The sequence below is a fragment of the Myotis lucifugus genome, unplaced genomic scaffold (assembly GCF_000147115.1).
Source record: "Myotis lucifugus unplaced genomic scaffold, Myoluc2.0 scaffold_136, whole genome shotgun sequence".
In the NCBI taxonomy this organism is placed as follows: Eukaryota; Metazoa; Chordata; class Mammalia; order Chiroptera; family Vespertilionidae; genus Myotis; species Myotis lucifugus.
In genome coordinates, this window is record NW_005871184.1 from 378735 (window position 1) to 406490 (window position 27756).

Consider the following 27756-nt stretch of genomic DNA (forward strand, 5'->3'; position numbering starts at 1 on the left):
AGAATCTTGAAGAAGCCTGAGGGGCTGCACTCAAGGAACCTAGGGGTTGTGGAAATGGAGATGAGGTCAGGGAAGTAATGGAAAGGGGGCCAAGAGCTGTGCAGGGCCTTATAGACTTTGGTTTATATTTGTAAACCAGATGAGGAGAGAGAGGGAGAGGGAGAGAGAGAGAGAGAGAGAGAGAGAGAGAGAGAGAGAGAGAGAGAATATAAGCAGAGGAGCAACATGATCCAACTTAAAATTCAAAAGGACCAGCTAAGCACAGACTCTAGGGTCAAGAGCAGACATAGAAAGACCAAGACCAATAAAGAAGCTACTGGTAGGAAGAAGAGATTAACCAAAGTATTTATATGCACATATGAATAACCCATGGGCACAGATAATAGGGTGATGAAGGCCTGGAGCAAGGGCATGGGTGTGGCCTAGAATGGGTCAATAGGGAAAATGGGGGACATCTGTAATACTTTCAATAATAAAGATAAATTTTTTAAAAAGACACTATTGCAATTATCTAGGCAAGCAATGATAGTGGCTTGGACCAAAATGATAATAATGGAAGAGACAGGAGGTGGTGGATTCTGGATATATCTAAATTTTCATTGTAAAATGATCAGTTTTTTCAGTAAGGAGGATGAAACTTTACTTAGAGTTAACATTTATTTAGTGCTTACTATGTGCCAGATACTAGTCTGAATGATTTCTATATATTCACTCATTTACTTCCCACAGCAATCTAGAAAGAGGAGTAATTATTCTTCTTCACTTTACATGTAAGGGTACAAAAGCAGAGAAATCCTTTTGGACCTGGGGAAATTAGTTAGAAGATTATTCCAGGCACAATATGATAAGGGTCTGAGTTAATATAATAGCATTGGAAATGAAGCAGGAATTCAGACTGTGAAGTGGTGAGGGGGAGAAGATAATATTTTCCATCCTTAGTTACTAGTATTTTATTTACTTCTTTCTGAGTGGGGCATTGCATAAGTGGCCATTAAGATGGTGCAGGTAACTTGAATCTCTTCTCTGGACAGAAGTGCTTTGGGGAACATTTTCTTCGTAAAGCTATGAGAGACACATATTGTTTGCAGAGCTATCATTTTGATTCATGGGGAAAGATATTTCCGATGATAATAAAGGAGATAGTTGAAAATAACTGCAGTGTAAATAGAGCCTTAGCCTGAAAAATGAAGGAAATATAAAAATTGAGAGGGTTGAGGAAAGGTTTTTATAATAATAAATGTTCTAATTTCTTTACCATGCTATCTTCTGCATAATTTCTTTCTTATCCCTGGGATACTGGGCAAATGACAATTTGCAAGTCTGGATGGCCTCAAAATGGGTTTTACTAATAAAGTTGTGGCAGAAAAATTATTGTGCTAGTTGATGTATTGAATTCAGTAGTAAAAGACCTTGATTCTAGTTCTAATGCTGAGCCTTGCATTATAAAATTTCTTTACAACTTATTTGTAAAACAAGGACAACAAAAGACAGCAGTAGGAATTGATGCTTTAAGGGTTTTTGAGGATGAAGAAGATGCTAAATACATGAAAGGTCCACAATGAAAAAATAAAATCTGAAATTATGAACATTTGAAGTGAGAGAGTTTAAAAATTATTTACTCACTCTGGGGGATTTTTCTGTTGAATTTATTATTTTGACAGTTTGCCCAAAGAAAGGGATACAGCAGTTAGACGTCATTTGTCATCACAGCTGGGAGTCTCAATAACAGCTTTTCAGGCTAGACCACATATCAAGTCTCACCCTTCGTCTCACCCTTCGTCTTCTTAGAGCATCTACTATAGTTAAAAAGAATCCTTCCTTTAGATTTCTTTGATTATGGGAATATTTACTTTTATGTTGCTACTACTGTGTTAATTCTCCATTTTGTGCCCTCAGGCATGCATTTCAAAATATATTCCAGATCAGTTATAGATGGTGATTTGGGCTGTGTCAAAATTTAACCTATGTAAGTCACATTTAAATGATTTGATAATTGACATTAGTTTGTACTTGTTGATAGGCTAAGAATACATAAGTTGTTACATTATGTCACTTATGAGACTAATATACCATGGTTTGTAATAAATACATTTTGGTATTTATTTTTATTTTCAGGGGAGCATATAAATATTATGAACCGTACACCAAAAATAAACTAGTTTTAAATTAAATTTTACATTAAGTTGCAATTTGAAGATAGTCTAGAATATGGGGAATTCTTATCCATTTGTATGTTAATTTGCTTTTTAAATTACTTTTGAAATGTCTAATTTCATGGCAGATTAAGCAGAAATGGTTTCTTTTTTTAAATATATATTTATTAATTTCAGAGAGGAAGGGAGAGGGAGAGAGAGATAGAAACATCAATGATGAGAGAGAATCATTGATCGGCTGCCTCTTGCACACCCCCTACAGGGTATCGAGCCCGAAACCCAGGCATGTGCCCTTGACTGGAATCGAATTTGGGACCTTTCAGTCCACAGGCCGATGCTCTATCCACTGAGCCAAACCAAGTAGGGCCAGAAATCATTTCTTAGTGACCATCTAGTCATTTTAAAACTGTGATGACAGAAGAAATTGTGACATTGTTATATTCACATTTTATGGTTGGAAGAGGTTTTATAAGGTTATCTAGTCTTGTAATCTCAGAATATCTAGGTTACGAATAAGATGAAATTATTTTAATTTCCATACAATACACAGCACATGCATTTCCAGTTCCAGGAACTCATTATTTGAATATTAGACAGATCTTTCGTATATTGAATCCAAATTTATCTGCCTCTAACCCTTAGGTCCTTGTTGCAACCACTGGGTTGAACAGTATGAATATAATTTATTTTCCATGTGACAACTCTTCAAATATTTGAAGAAATCTATCATGCAAGCCACATTCCTGACCTCACTCCTTGCCTCTGTCCTCTCTGCTTAAGGCAAAACAACCCATAAAGAATTGTTATTTATGAAACAGTGGCAAGAATTCTCACCAGTCTTGTTAAGTTTAGCCACTTATCATTTATATGATACACTTTCTTCCCTTTGGAGATCACTGTGAATATATTTCCTTATCTTCAGTTTTTTGGAACTGATTTCAAGTAGATTATTAATACCTCCTCCTCCCCCAGCCCAGTATCTTGAAATATAATTCATATGAATCAAAACACTATGAATTCATCTAAGGGTTTGACAACTCTTAAAATCTCTAAACTCATCCGGGGTTATTTCAAGTTTTATTTTATTGTGGTAAGAACACAATATGAGATCTATCCTCAACAAAATTTCAAGTGTACAATATATTATTGTTGACTGTAGGTACATTGTTGTACAGCAGGTCTATAGATCTGATTCATCTTGCTTAACTGAAACTTTATGCCTGTTGAATAAATAACTCCTCATTTCTCCCGCCACCCAGCCCCTGGCCATCACCATTCCACTCTCTGATTCTATGCATTTGATTACTTTATATACCTTATATAAATGGAATCATGCAGTATTTGTCTTTCTGTACTGGCTTATTTCACTTAACATAATATCCTTAAGGTTCATCAATGTTGTTTCACATTGCAGAAACCTACACCTGTCAGAATAGCTGTCATCAAACAAACAAAAAAAATTGTTAACAAGGATGTAGAGAAGTTGGAACCCTTGCACACTGTTGGTGGGAATATAAAATGATACAGCTACTATGGAAAGCAGCATGGAGCTTCCTCAAAAAAATTAAAAATAGAACTACCATAGACCCCGCAATCTCACTTCTTGGTATTCATCCCCCCAAATGAATCATCATTTCAAGGAGACATTAGCACTCCTTTCTATGTTCATTGCATCACTATTCACAATAGCCAAGATGTGGAAACCACCTAAATGTCCATTGGCAAATGAATGGATAAAGAAATGTGGTATATACATAAAAGGAATACTATTCCGCCTTTAAAAAGAAGGAAATCCTGTACTCATCTTGAATTCTATACCTCATCAGGTGCCTAGTCTGATGAGGTATAAAATTCAAGCCCTTTTGTTCTCCTTGGCAGAAAAAATTAAATTACATTAAAAGTAAAAGAATTTTAAAGTGTGTATGTGTGTGAGTGTGTATGATACATGTATGTTGCACCATTGACACAAAGCAATTGGCAATGACCCTCTGATATTTTCATTATGAACATGATTAGAGCAGCCTCTCTGTGAGTCCCAAGTCATTTCCATACACCTCAGCTTCTTCAGATGCTGTTTTTTTAAAGTTTTGTTTTATTGCTTAAAGTATTACAAAGAGTATTACATATGTCTCCTTTTTTCAGATGCTGTTTTGATAGGTATGTGACATGTAGTCATATCTGCCCTTGACTTTGTGACTTTCCTCCAGCTTTTACATAATTCTTAACTGAAATTGTAAATAATTACACAACTGGAATCATGTTTTATAAGTGCTTTTAACTCTCTTAAAAATTTTATTCTGTTTAGCACTTAGGCCCTAAGAACATGCCTCTTTTTCTCTGATACGCCTTTGAAAGCCTGTCTCCTTTCAATTGACTCGAGTCCTCTCCTATGTGGCCATAACTGATTCTAGGGTCGCACAGTCATTTTTCTCCTATGTTTTATTTTGCTTTTAACCTTACAGCCAATTTCACCTTGTGAGTTTAAATTATACCCCTCTCTTCACTCTTATTTTGAAGAGATACAATTTTTCAGGAAGTCAAGTGAAGAATTCAATAGATATACTGTTGTTCCCAAATGAGACTTCCTGCAGGTGAGTAATGGATGGACCTCACCCACCACTACTATTTAAACTGCTTAAAAGTCCACGATTTACTACTAGGCCATTGGATTTGAAGAGTGTGCTCAGGACTCGGGATTCAGAACTTGAGCATATAATAGCACAGTTCTGTCCCATATCAGCTACGTGACTTGGGACAACTTATTTAACTTTCGTGTTTAAATTTCCAAATACAGATAATAATAATAATAATAATAATAATAATAATATAGAATGTACAATATATTTGGTGAGCATTAAAAAAAGTTAGTATAGATAAAATACTTAGAATGACGCCTGGTTCACAATAGGCATCAATAAGTGTTCATTGCTATTATTATTCTAGCACAGGAAGGAGGCACTCATGTACTCTTAAGTGAAAAAAATCCCTCCCCTACCTCTAAAGCAGACCTATGGAACAGCTGGGGTGGACAGGACCATTCACCTTGTTCAGAATAAATGTATCACAATAGGATAAAAGATGCTGCAAGCCAAACACCCTCAATATCTGATGTGTACATTTGGGTAATCCCAGAACTTCCTAATATAATGCCTGGTACAATATAAGCATTCAATATCTATTTGATGAATGGGAAAATAGGGACAAGAGTATTATCATCATAGTTAATATCAAGTACTTATTATGTATCAACCATCATGCTGCATGCCTTATATGAAATCTTCCATTTAAACATCATAAGGACCCTAAGAGTAAATTCTGCTATATAATTTTCAATTTAGAGATATAAAAATTTGGGTTCGGAAAAGTCAAGTTACTAGCCTACAATCATACAGCTAATAAGGGATGGTTCTAGGATTTGAACTCAGGTTATATCCTTTCTTAAGATTCAAATTTTAAGACTGCAGTATACTGTCCTCCTTACTTTAACTTTCTAACTTTTCTTCTTACTTAAAACATTAGCAAATGTAAGACAGTTGTCTGAAAACTCTTCCAAATTGGTTTACCTTATGGAGTTTATTCTAATTCTCATGGATCAAGTGTTGGTTACTTGCATTACTCTCTAAGGGCTGCTCTATATATCCCTTCGTACTTCATCCCAAAGGAGGAATGCCAACATTAGTTAAGGACATAATGGCATCCTCAAAATTTCACAATTTGGGCCACTGTGCTAAGAGGTGAAGCGTTTAGGTGGAAGAGCAAGGTGTAGATGGTGCTGTTTTCTTCTTGGTTCTGCATACTCGTTTGGTTCAAGTCTTTGAGGCATTGCAGGAGGACCAGGATATGGTACAAGGAAAAGGAGGCAAGCCTGCTGTCAATGCTGTCCTATATCTAGGGGAAATGGCTCTCTTGTTCCTGGGCTTGGCCTCCTAACTCCTCTTGAAATCTGTTTGATAAAATTCAAAGGAAAGGATCAAGATGTGACCTAGAGGAAAGGCAGCAAGGACGTGGTTATATTATCTTTCAGTGTCACTAAGCCCGGCTCATTATACGTTCTCCAGGGAAAATTACTAATAGAGTAATCAAATGATGAGCTAATTACCGTGGCAATTCAGTTGACCAGGAGTTTGTTGATACTTAATATTCTTTCTTTTGTTTCTACATTTGACATTTTAAAGCACATTTCTTCTTTTTTGAGAACAAATTAAAAACTGGAAGTAATAATAAACTCTGTAGGTTTTTTCTTACAGTATTTCCCCCCCTAGAAATTTTGCTGTTTAATGGAGAAAGACAGTTATTGTATTTAGTCCTGAAAGATCGTCTGGATTTTAGTTACCTGGGTTTAGAATATCTCAAACCCAGATTTATCCAGCCATAGAGTTCTACCTTTTTTGCTACAGTTCATAAAGTTAGTCTAAGATTTCTAAGGAGGTTAAATACTTTTCTATTGTGGTTGCAGTGGTAGGATGTCATGTAATCATGTAGACCTCTCACATTCAGGCTCACGGGAAGAAGGAAAGTATATCAAGGGATTGGAGGATTCCATTGCCAAGATGGATGGTACCACTCCCAGAATGCATATAAGCAATCACCTGTATTATGTCTCCTACAATTTTATTTTACCTCCACAGCTGCCAATGCAAAAAACAAGCCTAATCTTTTTATATAAAAGTCTAGAGTTCTAAAACATAGGCTCTGAGAGAGAGACCTAGTTATACTATTACTAATAGTTACACACACACTATTTATATATCCTTAAGCATATTATTTAACTTACTTTAGCCTTAGTTTTTTCATATTTAAGGTAGGGGGAGGATAAACTTCATAGGCTTATGGTGAAAAATTAAATAAGAAAATATAGACATAAATTCTTTGTATATTATTTTCATACAAGGGACTTCACAAAATTAGAAGCAGCTAGCAACACCATTATAATGCTCATTTCAGTTAGATGTACCTGTACAGTCAGAGGAGAAAGGACTGCTCTCCCCTGGTTTAGCTCTATGCCAGGTCCTCAGTCCAGTGTTGAGTCACCGAGGTTTGCATTTCCAATGAAATTCTACAAATCTTTATGCTGCTGTGCAGGGAAGGAAGAGCATTTATCCTGCAGCCCCAAGGGGGCCATAAACAAAATAGAGGGAAAGCAAAGCTTGGCTCACCTCTCTCTCCCTTGTTCTTTGCCTGGGCTCCTTCTCCCTTCTCCTATGCCTTTTGACTGACCTACTTTTGAGCCTGACATTTCAGCCAGAATGCTATAAAAAACAATCAGAAATTACTTGTCACACTCACCAAGTGACTGCCTAACTTTTATACTAAGATTAGTTCATCTATAATAGGAAGGTAAAGGGTATTAATACTCAATACATTAGCTCTCTCAGATAACAATTTTGAGTTTTATGTAAGTGTCTCTAGGAACTTTACTCAAGAAGAAAAATAATTTAGTGAATGAGAGTTTTAGCAAACCACAGAAAGGCATTTCAGTGTTTATGTTGGGGGCCCTAAAGTAACACAGCTGAGGCACCAGCCACTCTGCTAAAGCACTGCTGGCCCCTGACTAGAGGACATTGAGGAGTTTATAGTTTTGAGTCCACAATACCATGTTTTATCTAACATGAAATGCCATTGATAAGATGCACCATTATTTTATGAGAATTAAGAAAGATTATTTTTAATTAAAAAAACAACTATGACCACTGTTTACTCGATTTTAATTTTAGTCTAGCTGAAAGAAATAGTTTAGATTATTTAGACATAGGTTCTTATCATACATACGTATCTATTAAACAAAAACCTTTCAGATCAAAAATTGTCCTAAGAAAGGATGCGTTGAGTCACATGTTAGACAGAAAAAGGACCAGGTCCTGGGGCACGCAGTCTAAACCGCCAGCAGCAGGGCTGGATGGAGAAGGCAAGCATGTCTGCTGTCCTAGAGTTGGGGGGTGGGGACTCTTCCATACAATTAGTTTAGGGAAGAAAGATGTAATTCATTGTGAAAGAATTTAGATTGGTGATAGATAAGGAGGGTGGAAGATGGTGAAGTTCTGGAATAGGTAAAGTGCCCACAAGGAAGAAGTACTTTTGCTGCTGAATTGGTCATGGGCAACAGGTTAGCAAACTCATGCATAAGCAGGATGCAGTGGCATCTGGTCATCAGCTCTTCTTCCTAGACAATGACTGAAATAGCCGCCTGGAAGTTGATTCCGTTTCAGTATGGGAATGTGAGCGGTCTCTTGTTGTTTTGTCTCTTCCTCCTTCTCTCTGGCCTGCTATAATTTAACGTAGGACATCTCAGAATTTTTAGCTTAGCATTTGCCCCTTTTCATCAAGATCTTTTGCAGAAAGCATCACTGATGAACATCTACATGATTTTTTAAATATGCTAAATGGCTGCTTTATGTTCAGGGAATTGTCCCACATTACTAGGAAGCCTAATCCTAGTAGAAGGTCGTGTCCCACAGAGGGAAACCTAAGGGTTACAGCAGGTAATGAGATATTTCAGGCCAGTTAGGAATAACAAGAGGGTGAGAAAGAGAAAGAGGGTGTCACCAGTCAACCACCAAGGAAGATCTTTAATTTGTTTTGAAGAATAGCTCCTTCTGGAAATGTTTAGGTGGCTAGTTCAATCTGTTGAACAAGCATAATGTTAGCTGGAGTCTGGTCCATGGATTCACATAACTGGGAGAAACAACAGGTATAACACTTAAAGACTATAACGATAAAAAAAAGTAAAGTAGAATTATTAAACCAACGCATAATGTTTTAAAAAATAATGAACTCATTCCTGCTGGCAACCAACTAAAAAAGCCACTAAATACATTAAATCCTGGTCCTTTGGTAGCAACTTAGAACCAACGCAAGTAGCTTCTTTTCTGATGCTGTATAATAGGTTTATACTTCATGAGGGGTGTTTATGTATACACAGCAAGATGTAGTAATTCTCATGCATATGCCTCATTGTTCTGTTGATATATATTCTAGAGAAATTCTATTGTCTAATACAATTTACATAAATGAATCTGAAGACTTTTTCCTGGTTGGCTATTTCTTTGGCGGTAATTTCAGCAATTTACCTTAAGTTTTTATGATAAGTTTATAATTATGTATTCATTTATTGCAATGCCCGCCCTTTTCTGGGGTTGGTGCCAAGCACTGAATACTCTTGACCCTGTGTACTAGCAGTTACACATTTTGACATTTGAAGTGGGATTAAAGATGATGTCCAATACTGAGTTATCTTTCCAGACAGAAATTAAATAGAAAAAAGAAAACGACAAATATGGTGAGTACTTGGTCTCTCATGTTATTTGTGAGATGGGAAGGAACTAAAATAAGTCAAAAAGGAAAAATGAAGGTATAGATTACACAGACTTGGTCTGGGATCTTGGGCTAGCTGTCCATAACAGATTTCATCTGCCCTCTTCCTAATAATTTTTTTAAATGTCAAATCCTCTGTTGCTGCACATGGATTGGTTAGAGTACTTGATATGGACCTCTTCATCTTGGTGGTAAAGAATTTTTATGAAGGTGTGTTTTCCAGTATACATAATCTCTTAGTTAGAAATTGTGGTGTTTTAAGTCCTTTATCTCCTTTAATTAATTAATTGGATATTAAAAGCAGAGAAAGTTAAGTGCAAGTTTAGGTAAGGCTGCTGGGAACCCTGTAAGCAAGGTATCAGGCTGTTTCCCATGAAGACTTTTGTCAGTCAATCTGTGTTCCTTGAAGCTGCCTGGTCATATCTAAGACTATGCATGTCTTTTTCAAACATTCCAGTCAAAGCCTTGATAACATAAACAGTTTCCAATTTTCTGTTGCAAGGAGAACAGATTCTTATTTACTTATGTTAATAATTATAGGAGAGTTTTTGTATTCTTACATAGGTAAGCTCATATTCAAGGGGTGTAGAAATAGGTTCCACCTCTTGATGAGAAGAACTACTAAATATGGTGGCTATTTATTTAAGTCTACCACAGTAGACTTAATGATTTCTTTGCACATAATATGTGCTACATGAATGTTAGCTTGTATTAAGAATAAGAATCCCTAGCCAAGCTGGTGTGGTTCAGTGGTTGAGCATCAACCTATGAACCAGGAGGGCAGGGTTCAATTCCTGCTCAGGACACATGCCTGGGTTGCTGGCTCAATCTCCAGTAGGGGGCATGCAGGATTCTCTCTCACCTTTGATGTTTCCATCTCTCTCTCTTCTTCTCCCTTCCTCTTGGAAATCAATTAAAATATTTTTAAAAAAGAATAAGAAAATCTCACAACAGTCCAATTAGGCATTTATAAATTATTTTCTGGCTTTTAAGTAAATTGAGACCCAAAAAGTGTAAGTAGCTGTCCAACTTCACTTAACTAACAAATTCCATAATCTAAAACTCAAACACAGAATTTTTGATTCTAACCTCACTGCATGAGGCCTCCCTGCACTCCAGTAAAAATTGCTTTCTTGGAAACTTAAGGTATGATTTTTGGCTAATTGACATAATGGTGCTACCTTTGCTAATAATGTCCCTTGGTCCTTTCCAAATCAGTGAAGATGACTTTCCTGAGAAGTTTCTGAGCTAGGGGAAACAGGTGGGCATTCTTGTCACTCTGAATTACTTGTGTCAGAATATTTTAACTATAGCACTAATTAATGTATGCTTATTAACAGGAAATAAGTCTCAGATTTGAACATGAGCTATAAGAAGTGCAGAAAAACACTCACTCATCCTTGAAGCACTCTTTATCTTTTAAGAACAAAATGAGACCTTTTGAACATACAAAATAAATGTTAAGATACCCTTATGTAATAGAAGTCTCCCATATCAAATGCCAATGGAGAATTAGCACCCAGAGCTGAGCTGCACACCCAGATCTGTCTGACTCCAAATCTCTTGTCCTGTCCACTAGTGCATGCTACCACCAGAGGTCATCTGCAATTGCTCTTTTATGAGCTTCAGGAAGAGAGAAAAAGAGTTAGAGGAGGGGCTGGTGAAAAAGCACTAATGTGCACAGAAGCCTAGGGTTAGGCATGGCTTTAGGACTCACCTGGTGTTATCTCAGAAAGGGAACTGTGGTTCACATTGTCATAGATCAAAGAATTTCAGATCTGAAAATGTAGTCACTAAGGCCAAACAAATCCTTAATGTTTAGCCTTATCTTTCTAGTCTCTTTTGGTTTGGTTTCCATGACAACCTACTGTGTAATTTTGTGTATTTGCTGAAGGCAGGTGATTGTTTTTGCTTAGCCTAAGAGGGAGAAAGCAGTCTGAGAGAGGTCATTTAGAAGAAGAAATCTCATTTTATTGTGTGGGAACTCATAAGCTAAGATCTTTAAAAATAACTGAGTTAATTTCTCAGACTTTGTCATAAGCATTAACTGAAACTTAAATTGAAATTAATTATAAGAAGAGGAGGAGGAAGAAGAGGAGAAGGAGGAGGAGGAGGAGAAGGAGAGAGAGAAGGGAGAAAAAATAAGAGAGCGGGTGGTGTGGAAAAGAAGACAGGAATAAACACAACTGTGCTGTGTGGATATTCTCAGAGGAACTGGCTAAATTCTAGCCTTTTTCCCTGCTTGCCTTCATACTCCCAGGGCATTCATCTATTTCCCGTCCTCTCTCCTCCTCTCTCATCCTTCTGCTCCCTGACTTCTGCTCTGTCACTTCAGTGAAGCAGAAGAGACAGGCTGGCGGACTTGTAGGGAAGCCTTTTCCCTCATCACCCCCTCTAAACCCCTCCTGCCAGAGGTCAGTTCCACAGATCTAGAAAGTCTACCTTCCATCTCAGGTGCCTCCCGTTGTCAGCTTCTCTGTCGGAGGGCTTTCTCCACATAGAGGTGGATTGCTCTATCTGTGAGCAGGACATGCCAAAAGTACAGGTGCTTTAACATCACCCCAGAAATGTCTGTGGATAAAAGTTCCCTTTTGGCACAAATCTTGATGGAACACTTCTAAGGGGGACTCTACATGGTTCCTCAAATGGATCCCAGTGGGAATAAGCTCAGTTGTCCAAAGCCATAATTCTCTCAGTAATCTACCTTCCTGGAGCTCCTCCCCTTCTCTGTGTCATTTTTCCTACTTTCTTACTTGTGTATCCTAACTAAATAGTTGCTCCCAAGTCTCCATTTTAAATGAATGAGACTGAGGACCCCAAGGTATCTCCTTCTTGGCGTCAACATATGCAAGAAATAATATTAATAATCATTAACACTAATAATTAAAGCAAAGCAAGTGATATTTTTGAGGGTTGCCACTGCCCCAATGCCTCATTCTGAGATCCATCAGGGAAATAGAATCTCCCTGGGTTTTCATGTAGAACTAGAGGCCCGGTGCACAACATTCGTGCACTGGGATGGGGGGTCCCTCAGCCCGGCCTGCGGCCTATTGCAGTCCGGGATCCCTCGAGGGATGTCCGACTGATGGTTTAGGCCCAGTGGGACATTCTTAGCGCTGCTGCGGAGGCGGGCCGCTGTGCTCGCCAGCCATCAGCCCGGCTTGTGGCTGAGCAGCGCTCCCCCTGTGGGAGCACACTGACCACCAGGAGCAGCTCCTGTGTTGAGCTTCTGCCCCCTGGTGGTCAGTGCACATCATAGCAATCAGTTGTTCCGCTGTTCAGTCGATTTGCATATTACCCTTTTATTATATAGGATAGTTTGTACAACCATTGGAAGAGCTTAGGAATCAAAGATCAGGAGAGCTACAGCCAGAAGCAGGTGGTTCTCAGGAACACACCTGGAAACCACTGCGAACCTTATCTGCCACCTGTTCAGACATCAGCTTACAACTGTCCCTAGAGAATAACAGCTTCTGTTTCCTCCCACCTCCCAAATTTTGTGCAGATTCTCATCTGTAAGCAGAAAAGTAGGGTCCCAGGTATGTGCCCTAAAATGCAGATGGGCATGTAGGAAAGAAGGTGGTCAGGCTAAGGGTATAGCAGATAGTTCAGCACACAGGCACATGCTCTCCAGGATGCCCTGGAGATGCCAGAGCTGACGGCTGGCAGTGCTGGATAAACACTGACAAAGTCTTGCTACCCAATAACTTCTTTTTTAGTCTCCATGAGGACCACCATATTGTTTGACATAATATAATTAAGTAGAGAGGTTGCAACCAACCAGTTAAATCAAGAGATTTCTACAACAACAAGCCAGTGTGAAACTTGCATACCAGTCACCTTTGTTTCTCCCATGTCCCTACCTAGGGCTCTCCATTAAGTATTGATAAAACATCTCCTAAATCTTCAGTCTTTTTCATCACCTTGTCCCACTGTGGCCACCATCACCACTAATGCCTGCATCCTGCTCCTTCTCCCAGTTCTCTATTTAAGTGAAACTAGGATAACAGTTTAAGTCAAATACTAGTATAAAGAGCTGTTTCTACAAGCTTAACTCAAAAGAGCCCACCTGCAATGGGTGGGAAACTGCACCTTTCTATATTTTCTAGAAACTAGATCGTTGCTTCTGACCCATTGAAACCTCTGACTTTTTCTTAGTGTCATCCCCGTGGCATATGCTACCACAGGTCACCCTCTCTGTTCACTCCTTTCCTCTTTTTCTGTAGTTTGTCTTACAATTCACTTTCTTTGTTCCCCTCCCATCTCTGGCCTTTCTTTTGGTCCTTGGCTGGCCCCTCTTTCTTCTCATTAGGTTGCTCCTTTCAAGGAGGGACCTAAACTCTTCTATCTTTATTTCTGTGGAGGTTTTTAAGACTTGAGGGAGTAACAGATCACCTTGAGAGCCTGATAAACCTAAAGATCCTCAACTCAGCAACATGCACATGATATGTATGGCAGGGGGTGTTGATTTTAAATTTAATTTTCTCTTTTGGTTTAATTGAGTATACAATCCTGCCCTAGTCTTCCCTGCCATGACAGTCAGCTACCTTCAACCAGGAAGCTAGATTTCTTGCCTTCATCTGTTTCTTTGTGGTCTGGACACCGAGTTGAGAACTATACACCCTGCCAGTGGCCTGACACCCTGGTCAGAGGCCAGTTAGAGGCTGAGAGGATAGAAGCCAATAAAGTACGAGAAGTCAAGTCAGAGGGACAGGATGGTCACTGCTCCCTGGGATCATGCCTGGACCAGAAAGATGGAACCATAAGGTCACCTGCCTCAGAACTAGCATTGAAGGCCAGCAGAACACAACAGGTTGGCCAGGAGGCATGCTTCTTGATAACAGTGGGTGCCTGCCAGAACAATCCAAGGGCCCACATGAGGCCTAAGCCCCTTTCCTCATCCCTGCACAGCACCTTAGTGAGAGAAACAGGAGGAAATGGAGACTCTCAGAGAGCCTAGGCCTTGTATTCCAAGGGAGCCAGGGGATTTTTGGAAGGGACTCTTAACATTAGTTTATACCAAATTGTACATTTAATTAGTTTGTTTTCACACTTCCTAGCATATAAATATTCGGGCGAGAAAAACTAATTAGTAGTGGACCACATTAATTTATTAAATTTTTTTTCTGCACAACCAATTTGGAGTGTGAGTTGCATTTTTTTACTGAAACATGCACAGATTTGCATTCCTTTTCAAGGACTTCAGGGCATCTCTGAGGGTGAAGATTTCTGCTCTATATTCATACATTTGGAAATAAAATACATTTGTGGTTCCACTTCTTTGAAAATCTGTATTTTCATCCTGTGTGTATAATATATCTATTGCAACCACTAGCAAGACATCTTAACTTAGATGTTCTATGAGCAGCCTGCAACTCAGTGAATGTACAGTGGAACCTATCTTGTCTCCCTAAAGTCGGCTCTCATCTCACCTTGCTCTTGCTGTCATGACAACAGCATTTCTGTGTCCCAGTCTTTCTTGCTCACAAATCAAAGGTACTTTTATTTCCTCCATTTCTCATTTATTCACAGTAGTACTGGCTATTCACTCTTTGAAGTGGATCTAGTTTTACTCCTTATCTCTCCATTCCCCCTTTTTCATTATTGCACATCAAGGTATTACTAATCAGGATACAAGCTTCTCCTCATGACCTCATCCATGGCCCATTAGTCCATCACCAGTACTCTTTTTAAAAATTTTATTTTATTTTATTTCTTTTTTATCTTTAAATTCTTTATTAGTTAAGGAATTACAAATGTGTCCTCATTCCCCCCCATTAACCCCCATCCTCCCCCCCACCCCCCCGACTCATGCTCTCTTCCCCCTGTTAAAAAAAACTTTATTGTTGGACCATTGCCTGTACTCTTGACGATTCTTTTTAAAGGTGTCATCTCATTATGTCTTTCCCCTGCTCAAGGCTCTTCTTTTCTTGACCTGGACTTTTCTTGAACTCCAGTTTTACATTCCTAATTGCTTGCTGAACCATCTACATAAGGAGATTGAGATTTGATAAAAACAATAGATTTCAGGGAACAGTGAGGGACAGGGTACCTAAAGGGAGAATGGTGTGAGGGAGAAAGTAGAGAGGAAAATAGTTAGGGCTTGGGAATCCCACTGAAGGCCTGGGATGGCCCTGATTGAGTTCAAATTTCTCCCTACTTGTTCTTAACTTAAACAATTTAGAAACAATCCCCCAAATCTTTCCAGAGATGAAATGGATACTAGAACCAGGAAGTGATGACTAAACTTTATCTCCTGCTCACACACCGATGGGCCACCTATTCAAGGTGGGCTACGGAGTTACCAGGAACATCTCCACACAGACAGTGGCCCAGCAGGGAAAGGGTTGGTGTGACATCAGCTTGGACCTTGGAATATCTTCTGGCAAATACTTGCCTATCATGTCCCACTCATTCTTCCAGGCCTCTTCTGAGAAATCCTCCCTAATCCCTTCAATCCCTAGTCCATACTATCAAGGTATTATTTGTACAGGAAAATGCTCATCTTTACTAAAGAACAAAATTCTTGGGGACATGGACTAAGTCTAGTTCATTCTTTTATTCTGAGTTTTTGGCACTATGCTATGCATTTAGTAAATGCTGAATATACATTTGATAGATGTATAAACGTATGAAGTTTTTATTATAGCTATTGTGTGTATGTCTTTTCTCTTGAAAACATTCACTGTCTCCGGTTTTTCTCTCCCCCTCCTTGTACTTTGAACACTTTTGTGTGTGTGTGTGCTCATTGTCAGCTTTTGGAAATATTTAATCAGTTGAATTAGAATCTGAAGGTAGTTTGCAAGAATGTGTTTTATTTCAAACATGTAGCTGATGTCACATGAGGTGATGATACTACCATGGAAAAACGATGCTGCTTCTGCAGTGTAATTTTCAATGGATTAGAAAGGTTTAACATTGATATTTCTCCTATGATTAAAAAAATATTATTTCTTAGTTATTGTGAAGGTAAGCATCTGTCTAGTCCATTCCTGAATGGTGACAGATTCTAGAATAGTGGGATTTACTTTAATGAAGTTCTGTGGAATTTAAGAGACTCAAGCAATGTGTAGTTAATTTTCCTCATCAGAAAAATATTTTTTTAAATGACATCAATTTGTATAAAACTTCAGAAACACCCAAATTGTTACCTTTTCATATCCTGAGTTTGAAAACTTATTTTGGTTTCACCAAGTAAAATATTCTCTAATAAGAGCATGCTATTAAGTTAGTGTGCATGCCATATTGTTCACTCAGTATGTTTTACTCGATATTTCTAATCAGGATACACAAGTTTTTATTCCTATTTTTAGATATTTTAACTTTTAAAAAAAAGTAGCCAAGCCTTTAAATTTGGCAGAAAGTTTTGATTTTAAAAACAATTAAATAGCCCTGGCCAGTATGGCTCAGTTGGTTGAGCATCCTCCTGTGTACCAAATGGTTATAGGTTCAATTCCTGGTCAGGGCACATACCCATAGTGTAGGTTTGGTCCTTGTTGGAATGTAACCAGTTTATCTCTCACATTGATATTTTTCTCTCCCTCTCCCTTCATCTCTCTCTTAAAAATAAATAAAAACATATTTTTAAAAATCTATACTAATAAAAGGATAATATGCTAATTAGACCGGGCTGACTGTTCGACTTCCTTCCGGACAAAGCCATGGTGGCAGGGGCATGGTGGCTAGGACTGAGGCAGAGGTGGTTAGGGGCGATCAGGCCGGCAGGGGAGCAAGCAGTTAGGGGCGAGATCAGGCCAATGTGGGGGAGCGAGCAGTTAGGGGGCGATCAGGCTGGCAGGGGAGGGCAGTTGGGGGCAATCAAGCCCGAAGGGGAGTGGTTAGGAGTCAGAGGTTCCAGATTGTGAGAGGGATGTCCAACTGCTGGTTTAGGCCTGATCCTGCAGGCCTAACATCCCCTGCAGTAGGACATCCCCCGAGGGGTCCCAGATTGGAGAGGGTGCAGGCCGGGCTGAGGGACACCCCTCCCCCCTGCATGAATTTCATGCACCGGGCCTCTAGTAAATAAATATAAACAAACAAACCAAAAAACCCACCACTAATTAGGTGGTTGCTATGCAATGTTTTTATTTTATTCCTGTTCATTTTATTCCAGTGTTTTAATTTTTAAAATGTTTTAAAGCTTGTCAACTACTTAGCTTTAGTAATCATTTATTTAGCCAATTGGTTGAGTCCAAAACAATGCATTTCTGTTTCTTTCCATTTGGAAAGTGTATAATTTTAGTGCACTTTTATTTCAAAGTCTGAGATAACAAAGTTAAGAAGCAGATGACAATGATTTTCTAGTACTTTGATGTGTCAGGGTACTTAAGCTTCCTGAACCTTAGGTTTATCAACCAGTAAATGGATAAAATAATTCTTACTGTGCAAGCTCACCATCAATAACAAATATGAGAGGTTATTCCTAGTTTCTGGCCTAAGCTACTCTTAAATACAACCAATAATTTTGAGTCTACAAGTAGTAAAGTCCAACACCACCTCCAAAAATAACTAACTTATCTCAGCATAATTTAAAAATGACTAGGCTTTTATTTATTTTTAATAGCAACATAATAATTGTTCCTTAATTTTCTCATTGGGTACTTTCAAGGGGGGAGTTGGGAAGGGAGCAAGAGAGAATATATAGAGAGAAATGAGTCACTTTTATAGGGCCTGTCCCTGAGTTGGAATTCTTCACCTCACCATGGCTTGTTCAGATAAGAGTAGGAAGACATTCTTTCCACAGGGGTCATCAATCCCTAAAAATACACAGAACTTTCACTGTGTTAGTGCAATGACTGAACATAAAAATAAATTCCTTGTTTTTAATAAGACTTATTAGAGAATATCAGTATTATCATCACCATCTTCATCACTCTTAGTATTGATCTTACTAATAGTAGCTAATATTAATTGAAATCTTATCTTGAGAGTGCGCCAAATATTCCAGGTGCTGGCTAAGCATTTCTTTTTTGGCATTATCTCATCTAATCCATTTAGCCCACACTCTTTATTATTTATTTTCAACCCATTGATGAGAATGGCAGAGGGGTTAAGTGACTTGCCCAGGGCCTCACAGTAAGTGACAGACCTGGGATTGATTCCCAGATCTGTTTGAATAAAGGTCCTGTGCTCATGTAGCCTTTGTATTATAATAGTTCGGCAGCCAGTTCCCATCCCTATGCCATTTATAGAATGATCAGCAGCACTGGTTTGATTAAGGGTTCAGATACTTTGACATGTAGTTGGAGTTAGGAGGCAGCGGGGTGGCAGTTCAGCCCAAGGCTAGATTAACATTAGAAATAAAACCAACCAACAAACAAAACATACTGGGTAAGTGACTTTTTTAGAATTGTTAGTTCCAGTTCATGGAGTAAACAATGTTCCTAGGCTGTAAAAAAAAGAACATTCTAGAAATAGGTTTATTAAAATTAGTTGATACTTTGCAGTATTTCAAATGGTTTTGCAGAGCAAGTCAGATAATGGTTCTCTCTCACTTCTTACTAAAAATGAGCATATTACAAATTGCCTAGTTTGGATAATAGAAATATTTTATATTCTGCATACATCTTATAAGAATAATTACATGTGTCACAAAAAGCAATTTTAAGGAGTTCTGTGTTGAAGAATTTTGTTTGACTTCTTTTAAGTAAACTGAAGAAGAATGAAAAAAACACCTCTTAAAGTACTTCGGTCACACCTTTATTTTTTTGTAACTTAAACTTGTGTAAGAATAATAATACATGAAAGAAAAAGGCTTTAAAAACACATTTGATTAACATTTCTCTTATAATACAAGTACTGACTATAATGATAAATTACACATACCTATATATCCACATTTTAATTTTTCAATAGCAGAAACATTCCTAACAATTTATCTCTTGAGTATAATTACTGAAGTTGTTTTTGGAGCCATATAGTTTATTTAGTTTCTGAATATGGAATTTCAGACTGCTTCAAACATCAATGGCTGACAGGTCCTTGGGAAGAAGGAGTTTGCAGAAGTGCCAACTAGATGTTATTATAAGATACACATTCCCAGGAGCAGCAGCATTAGCAAACAGGCAGGAATAGACTAATGCACATTATGTTCCAGCATTATCGCTCAGCTGCCAACGCTGATCACATGGAACAGCTTCTTTTGCAGAAAAGTGCTTTGAAGCATGAAGAATTCTTTGAAGAAGAACAGATGCCCAAAGGCAGTACCCATACGCATCAACCATAGTACAAAAACAAAAACAAAAAACACCCTAAAGTATAAACCAAGATTTTTACACCGAAGAAACATAGTTATAATTTCTTGCTCTTGAGAGCCATTATTAAAATATGTAAGTTATTTTGGGTCAAGGAAAATCTGCTGATCCCTCCATATACTGACTTCTGTGAGTCCCCATCTTGAGTTCTATTCTCCAAGACAGTGGGACAGATTAAAAGTCTGATGACAAAGTCCGCTGGGTAATATACCATCTTGGATAAGCCTTGTTTAAATTCCATTATATGAAATATTATACCCACTAGAATATGAGCTCTATGAGGTGACAGATTTTTTAAAGCATTTTGTTCATTGTTATAGCCCCAGCACCTATGGTACTTGGCACTTAGTAGGTACAAAATAAATATTTTTAATAAATTCATAACAAAATGAATTTCTTTTTTATTCATAACAAAATGCAAGCAGAAAATACTAAAATAAAGATCGTGTTAAGGCAATAGTTTGGTCTTAAAGCCATGGGCACTGAAATATGTACTGAATATCTTTCATAGAATTTTGCCCCAACCAGGGCCTTAGCCAAGCAGCAAATTATCTGACCCAGAACATTTCACTCCACACTCTATGTCACTTGCTTATATCATGAGCAATGATATAAAGTGGAAAATGTGAAAGGCCCAAATAATTTACTTTAAGAAAGAAATATAAAGCTCTCTCGCATCACAGCTCATCACTTAATAATGTAACGTCATAGGAACCAGGAACATCTGACCTCACAACTCACATGCCTGTATACTTTACCCCATCATGCCTGGGGTATTCTGGAACAAGGTATGAAACCTTGCTTCCTTCAGTTTTTTTATTCCCTTGTAACAACATCTGTTGGTCCTTTCACTGCTAGAATTTAAGAGAGATTCTGAGGAATTTGACAAGGATCCAAGAAATATCTGCCCTTATCCAGAAACTGGGGAGAGACCTTTATCTCCTGGAGCCAGCCCAGTTCAGATGTAATCGCCTTCAGGAGCCTTCACTGACTCCTTCCAAGCTGCCTTAATCATTCTCCTCTCTGATCTCATAATACCTTCCACCTCTTTTTTTCTATGCTTTTATCTTTATTGCTGAAAGTATAATAGAGGTCCCTCCTTTCCCCCCTCACTGGCGCCCTCCACCTGCTCCTGCCCCTCCCCAGGGCTTCAGCCCCTTTAAGAGAACCAAATTGAATAGAGATGATCAGTGAGTAGCCGTTCCTCCCACTAAACTGTAAGCTTCTTAAGGGGTCATGTCATTTCTCCTTAGCATTTGTCATCATGGGGAGCACAGTGCCTAGGATATAGTAGGTGCCCAGTCAATGTTTGCTGAGCTCCCTGCTCCCTATGTTCTGCAATTATCATCTTGAATGCTGTATGTGAAAGTAGAATATTGTTGCTAGAAATGTTCCTCTAATACAATTGAAAGCACTATGTGAAAACCATAATTTGATATTCTGTTTGATAGAGGATGTTATTTCTGCTTTAAGAAACTATTGTCCACAACCCCATGATGCACTAAAATTAGGATCTCTGTTCCAGGTTACAGAAACCCAAATGGCAAGTCAAATGAGGAATTTATTATAAAGATAACATGTCTCATAGAGGCCACAGACAGGAACAGAATGAGGCTAAACTTTGGGAATACATGTACTAGGGACTCAGACTCTCAGGAAAGTTGAATCTTATATCTCTGGTCTCTCTAATCAGCTTCCTTTGCTTTTCTGATCCACATGAAGAAAAACATGACTGCCCATAGCTTTGAAATGGGAATGACTCCAATTGGCCCAACTTCATTAAGTATTCCCCTTCGACCAGCCAAATGCTGGAAGTGGAGTCAAAAATATGGGCAGGTTGTTGGGCAGACAATCCCATAGGTATGTCCACCACACTTCCAAGTTCTTAGTTTCTAAGGAAAACATCTGGTCAGAATGGACTATCTCAAATTTAATAATGGTAGTCCCTATAAAATATAAAGTTTTTCAAAGCATAATATTCAAATGCATTTCTCTTAATAATACATGGTACCAATAGAAAATTCCTGAGTATATATGTGTTTTCTTTGTTTTAAAAATAAATTAATTTTATTATTTGATAATATTGACAATTTATATCCAAGTTCATTTAATATATGCAAAACAATTATAAATACATTTTGAAAAGATACGAAAATCCTCATTTCTTTCTTGACATCAGACCTACCGATTTTCAAAAGACACCATGAACATCTTAGGGTCAAAACAAAATCCCCCAGTCTGAATTGTCTTGAGAGATTCCTTTGGTCAACCAACATCAGTTCAGGAAAGAAGAAACATTTACGCCTTCTTTTTTGTTTTAAATGCTCAAACAAGCATTGTTTCAAGTGTTCTCAGTATCAAAGAAGACTGAGAAAGAGAAAGGGCATGAACTGAGTCCAGAAGACTTGAAAAGAAAACATATACAACATAAATCAGCTGTATACAATCCTGTTGTAAGAATGTCTAAGTCAGGAGAAAAAAATAGAATTAGAAACATCAGTTGTTGACTTAGCTCTCATTGATATTTGAGCTAAGTCTGTATTACAGCCTCAGTCTCTCCCCAAACACGATGTGTAATAGAAAGTGATATACAGCTTCACCTTTTCTCCCAATTCCCCACTTCACTTTATGCATGGTGTCTACCCTGTGAATAAAATTTACAAAGATTCTGGAAAAGGAGCTGCTGGGATGACAGGTGCAACAGCCAAAGTGCAGCAATTTGGGGACATCCTCCATCTGTTTTTATAAAAGATCTAGCCTGTCAGTGTTGAAAGTTCCATATTCTATGGAATGTTGGTTACATGTAGATTTTGCTTCTTCAGTTGCAGAGTCCTTATTAAATTTACTAGGGAGTTAAAGGAGCATTTGGGAAGATGGTGTCAGGTAATAGTTGTATACATGGGATTTCATTGCAACAACATTCCACTGAGAGCAATCACAGGTACTGCTTATTAGAAGGACAAAAACGAGCATACAGTCACAACCAGCTTCTGCCTGGGCTCTGCTACGCTGCCACTGACCATTATCCTGGGGATAACTAGATCTTCCAGTGCTATTGTTGATACTTCAGTGAACTTAACTGGGGCTTAATGACTGCCAGGCACTTCCTGTCCATAGCTCTACGCATTCTACTAGCTAGGGGGCAAATCTGTTTGCTTTACTAACCTAAAGTTTATTCATGTCTCTAAGCATTTATAAAGGAGCAAAGGAACATAATAAAAGTCAATGCTGCAGAAAGTTTCTGCAGAAAAATAGCCCCAGTATCTCAGAGTCATGACAAAGCACAGTTCAGTAGAAAGTGTTGGGTTATCTAGTGAGTTAGGTTGTACCAACTGTGAGGGGCAAAAATGATGGTTCAGAGCACAAACGTTGAATGGGGTAAATCTTGGATCCAGTTTCAGCTCCACCAATTCCTAACTCTGAAAATCTGGGTTAGATTATTTAACTTCCTTGGGTCTGTTTCCATATATGGGAAATAAGGATCGTAATAGATATCTCAGAGATTCTTGCAAGGATTCAAGGAAATAACATATTTCAAACTCCCAACACATGGTAAGTGTTGGATAAATGGCAGATGTATTATTAATGCAACATCTAGGATCTAGAGTCCTTCCTACTTCTTTTTCTTATTTAACTGGTAATCCTGGTGACAAATCCTGGATTAAGTGGAAGTTTAATAATATTCCCTTCTTAACTGGGTACTTTTTCCCAATTATTAAACGATAACAAAATCTATTATTATAATAAAAACAATAGTAAACAACACAAACTGTTACAAACAAAAGTAAATAACATTATTTAAAATTCATTTTGTTAGCTGTTTTCCTGAGACACATTCTGTCCATTTTCAGTTGAGCATGGCATTTTGTAGCTTGCGACCAGCCTGGAGGTACCTTCATAGACTGTAGGAAACAAAAAAGAGCAAGCTTTTAAAAGAAAGATGTACTATGAATACCACCCCCCAAATATATATATATGTATATATATATATATACACATACATACATACATATATATGTATATACATATACATATATATATAGCCATAATTTTTGTTTTCAATCCATTAGTGTTATCCTGGTAACACGTTCAGAGAACATTGTAATTTCTTGAGAAGTGTTTACTGTACCCCATTAATCTGGAAGTTTCTGGGAAAGGAAATTCTTTGTGATGCTGGGAGATCTATGGAAAGTCACTGTCTCTCTCTTGCTGAAAGTTAACAAGGAAGCACGTGGCCCTGATTGCTACTGGCCTTGGAGGAAGTAATCAAGGATGAAGCCACCTCTTTATTTTATTTTATTTTATTTTTTTAAATGTATTTTATTGATTTTTTTAGAGAGGATTTTATTGATTTTTTTAGAGAGGAAGGGAGAGGGATAGAGAGTTAGAAACATTGATGAGAGAGAAACATCGATCATGCGCCCGCAACCAAGGTACATGCCCTTGACCGGAATCAAACCTGGGACCCTTGAGTCCGCAGGCTAACACTCTATCCACTGAGCCAAACCAGTTAGGGCAAAGCCACCTCTTTAGACAGTGAGCAGAAAGAGAGAAATCATGCTTCCCTGCGTGGGAGTCTGGATTGCCAGTTCATGTGCGCCAAACACTCCTTCGTTTTAAACCAGCTTGGTTGTGTTTGGCACTATCACAGCCAAACCGACCTGGTGACTGTTGTTTGCCCCCTCAGAGCCCTTCTCTGCCTGCTGTGCCCTCCAGGGGGCTGACTCTAGAGATTGCATCACAAGGACTCTTTTGCCTTTCTGGTTCTTCTTGGGTTTAGCGAGTGGAAGGCTACTGCTGAAGATCTGAAGGCAGAAGGAGAGAAAGTTTGAGGTGTTTTTCTCCATTTCCTGCCTCCCTCCTTGTTTAGGTTACAGCAGTGGCTATTTCCTTCCACAGCAACAGCTCCTGCCTGGTGGACCCTCCAGCAGCCCACCTCTCAGGGCCAAGAGAACACAACTCCAGCCCTCGTGAGCATGGGAGGGGTACAGCCTCCTGCCATTGTGAGACTCTGGAGCCTCCATGTTCCTGTGAGTTTCCTCAACCCTACCCCCACCCCCCACCCCTACTCTAGTCCCTTCATCAAAATCTTTTTATTGGCTCTAGCTGGTTTGGCTCAGTGGATCGAGCATCGGCCTGTGGACTGAAGGGTCCCTAGTTTGATTCCGGTCAAGGGCACATGCCTGGGTTGTGGGCTCGATCCCCAGTAGGAGGCAGCCAATCAATGATTCTCTCTCATTATTGATGTCTCTATTTCTCTCTCCCTCTCCCTTCCTCTCTGAAATCACTAAAAATATATTTTAAAAAATCTCTTTATTGGACCATCCCAGAGGATTTGTGATTCCTACTGGGAAACTAATTGATACAACATTTAAAGAGCACAGGACGGTGTTTGGCATGTGGTAAATGCTCAATAAATGAAGCTATTAATAGAACATTACTATTGTTATTTCCTCTCAATGTGAGATGTCTCTCCACCTGTTCTTTGTGTCCAAAAATGAGGAAGAAAAAAATATAAAATAACTACACAACTATGTAAAATTAGAAAACTGCCCAGCCGGCATGGCTCAGTGGTTGAGCATCCACCTTTGAACCTGGAGACCATGGTTGAGTTCCGGTCAGGGCACATGCTCGGGTTGTGGGCTCGATCTCTAGTAGGGGACGTGCAGGAGGCAGCCGATCAATGATTCTCTCCAATCATTGATGTTTCTATCTCTCCCTTTCTCTCTGCAATCAATAAAAATCTATTTTTAAAAAATAAAAAACCAATTGATCTGGGTACCTTAGAAAAAGTATATGAAAGTCCTCTCCCCACATGCATGCATCTCTGTGATAACATGTGAGAGAAAGATATGAGAACATTTTATTTGACTTCAGAGTCTATGAAAAATTCTATTTATTTTTAGATGTTTTTAAACATAATCAAACTCCAATCAATGATTTATTAGATGCAATTAAAGCCCCATTTTCCCAGATAAATGCCACCTGAATAGTTTCCCATCTACCAAATTTATCACACTCACCATTAAGCAATACTAGTCTCTTGAATATCTTCATTTACAGGAGTTATATCTTTACCAAGATTTGGCACATCTTCTTTCTTTTTCCTTCGAAGGGGACTTGGAAAATGGTGTTAGAAATTAGCATGGGCCTGTTAGTTCATGCGAAGACAAAATTAATCATCAAGAAAGCCTATGATTTTATTTCTATACTTGTTAAGAGTGCATAGGTTCCTTTATTTTCCTTAAATATTTGAGGTTTTCTCTTAAATCATCTCTCTCCCTAGGCTCCGTTGATCGCTACAATAAGCAACAGTGGGATAGAGTATGGCTATAGATAGAAAGAATATGGCACCTGAGTGTTGATGCAGTTTGGTTAGCACAAGAACATTTTCTAAAACAGTCATTTTACAAAATAGACAGATACAGCATTATTTAGTGTGTATATAAGATATAATACACATTGGAAACAAATGTAAGAAAACCAAGAGCACTTTTGGAATGTTAACTAAGTTGCCAAATACATTAGAAATCTGGACTGTAATCTCATTTAAAAGTATAATTCAAAATTAATGTGATAAAATAGGCCACTTCTGAGCTCTGTCCAACAGATACTCTGTCCTGAACCTGGCATTATAAAAGCTCCTTTTGCTATAAAGTAGGTAAAATAAAAAAAAATAGTTTTCAATTTTACAGCTAGAAGGAATCCTACAGATTATCTGGTTTAATCCTCTAATTTTACAGAAAATACAATTAAAGGCTTCAGATGTTATAAGAACTCCAAAGTTTCAAAGATACTCAGTGGCAGAGCTGGAACAAAAATAAAAGTCACCCTGGAGCTCTGCTTGTGTTTCTCATCCCTGATGGCTGTGAAGAAAGGGATCATGAGACGCCCTCTTCTGGTCTAGACCGCAGGCCAGAAGTAATTGCAGCAGTTTAGGAGGCTGCACTAGTTTCTCAAGACAGAAAGATAGCACTGGAAGGGAAGACTTTTTAGCATACCACCTGGGAGTTCTAGTCTAACAAACCATTTGATGGGTTTCCAAAAGTAACTATCTTAAGTAATATACCAAGCCACACTCTCTCAGACAAAAGCAAGGTGTTTCTTGAGTGCCAAAGTTGTGGCATATAATGAAAAGTAAAAGAGAAGAACAAGAGTGTGATTATCTTTCATAAATTAAATTCATTATTTTGATGTGGGGAAAAATGTTTTGTTCATTTACACTGAGGGGCCAGATTATTATGACCACCCCATCAGTACTTCATTGACACTTCCAAAAAACTGAATATTGAAAACTTCCTAAGCAAATACTCTCAAGGTTTTATTATTATTATTATTATTTGCATAACTAATTCACTTCATTGTACTGATGGGGTGGGTATAATAATCTGGCCGGTCATAATAACCTGGCCACTCAGTGTATTTCAATCTTTCAAAGTTAGTTTGTCATGGTGCAGTTTGAGAAAAGGAGTCTAATTTAGCCCAACAAACTCACATAAAATATGATGAACTTTAGGACTAAATAATAGTTTTCTTTAAATTAGGAAATTTATACAAATTTGATTTTAAACTATAATAATTGTGCTCGGTAAAATGACAAATAGCATGTGTTTTGTTATAAATAGTTTAACTAAATGATGGCAAACCTGGAAAGTGATTTATTTAAATCAAAGGAAAAACAAAAAAAAAGTTAGGAAGGAGGGAAGGAAGGAAAGAATCAGAAAGATACAGTTTCTTAGATTTATTTTAAATTAAAAATACTTACTGACAGCATGTGCAGACACCAATCACCAAAATGATCAATGTCACCATAACTGCTGTCAAACAAATCACCAGAATCTGTCCTGTGTCTCCCCTCAGGTAAAAAAAGTCAACTCTCTCACATCTCGCCCCCGCGTAGCCATCATCACAGCTGTTAAAACAAAACAAGAACACAACAAGGTGAAAATGGGAGTTTTCTGAATCTCTACTATTTCTTTTATGAAGAAACCAACACTGTTTTCATTCCTTGGAATTAATATGGGACACAATTCCTTTAA

General features: G+C 38.2%; 1 protein-coding gene across 1 annotated transcript in view; it reads right to left on the minus strand.

Moving 5' to 3' along the window:
- Positions 1-21809: 21809 nt before the first annotated feature.
- Positions 21810-27756, minus strand: part of BTC (betacellulin) — a 42417-nt gene continuing 36470 nt past the window's right edge. The window contains exons 4-6 of the mRNA XM_014460606.2: positions 27483-27629; positions 25741-25836; positions 21810-23619 (exon numbers count right to left, since the gene is read on the minus strand). Coding sequence (XP_014316092.1) covers positions 25743-25836; positions 27483-27629 — 241 coding nt within the window. The 3' untranslated portion in view covers positions 21810-23619; positions 25741-25742. The remainder of the gene's footprint in view (positions 23620-25740; positions 25837-27482; positions 27630-27756) is intronic.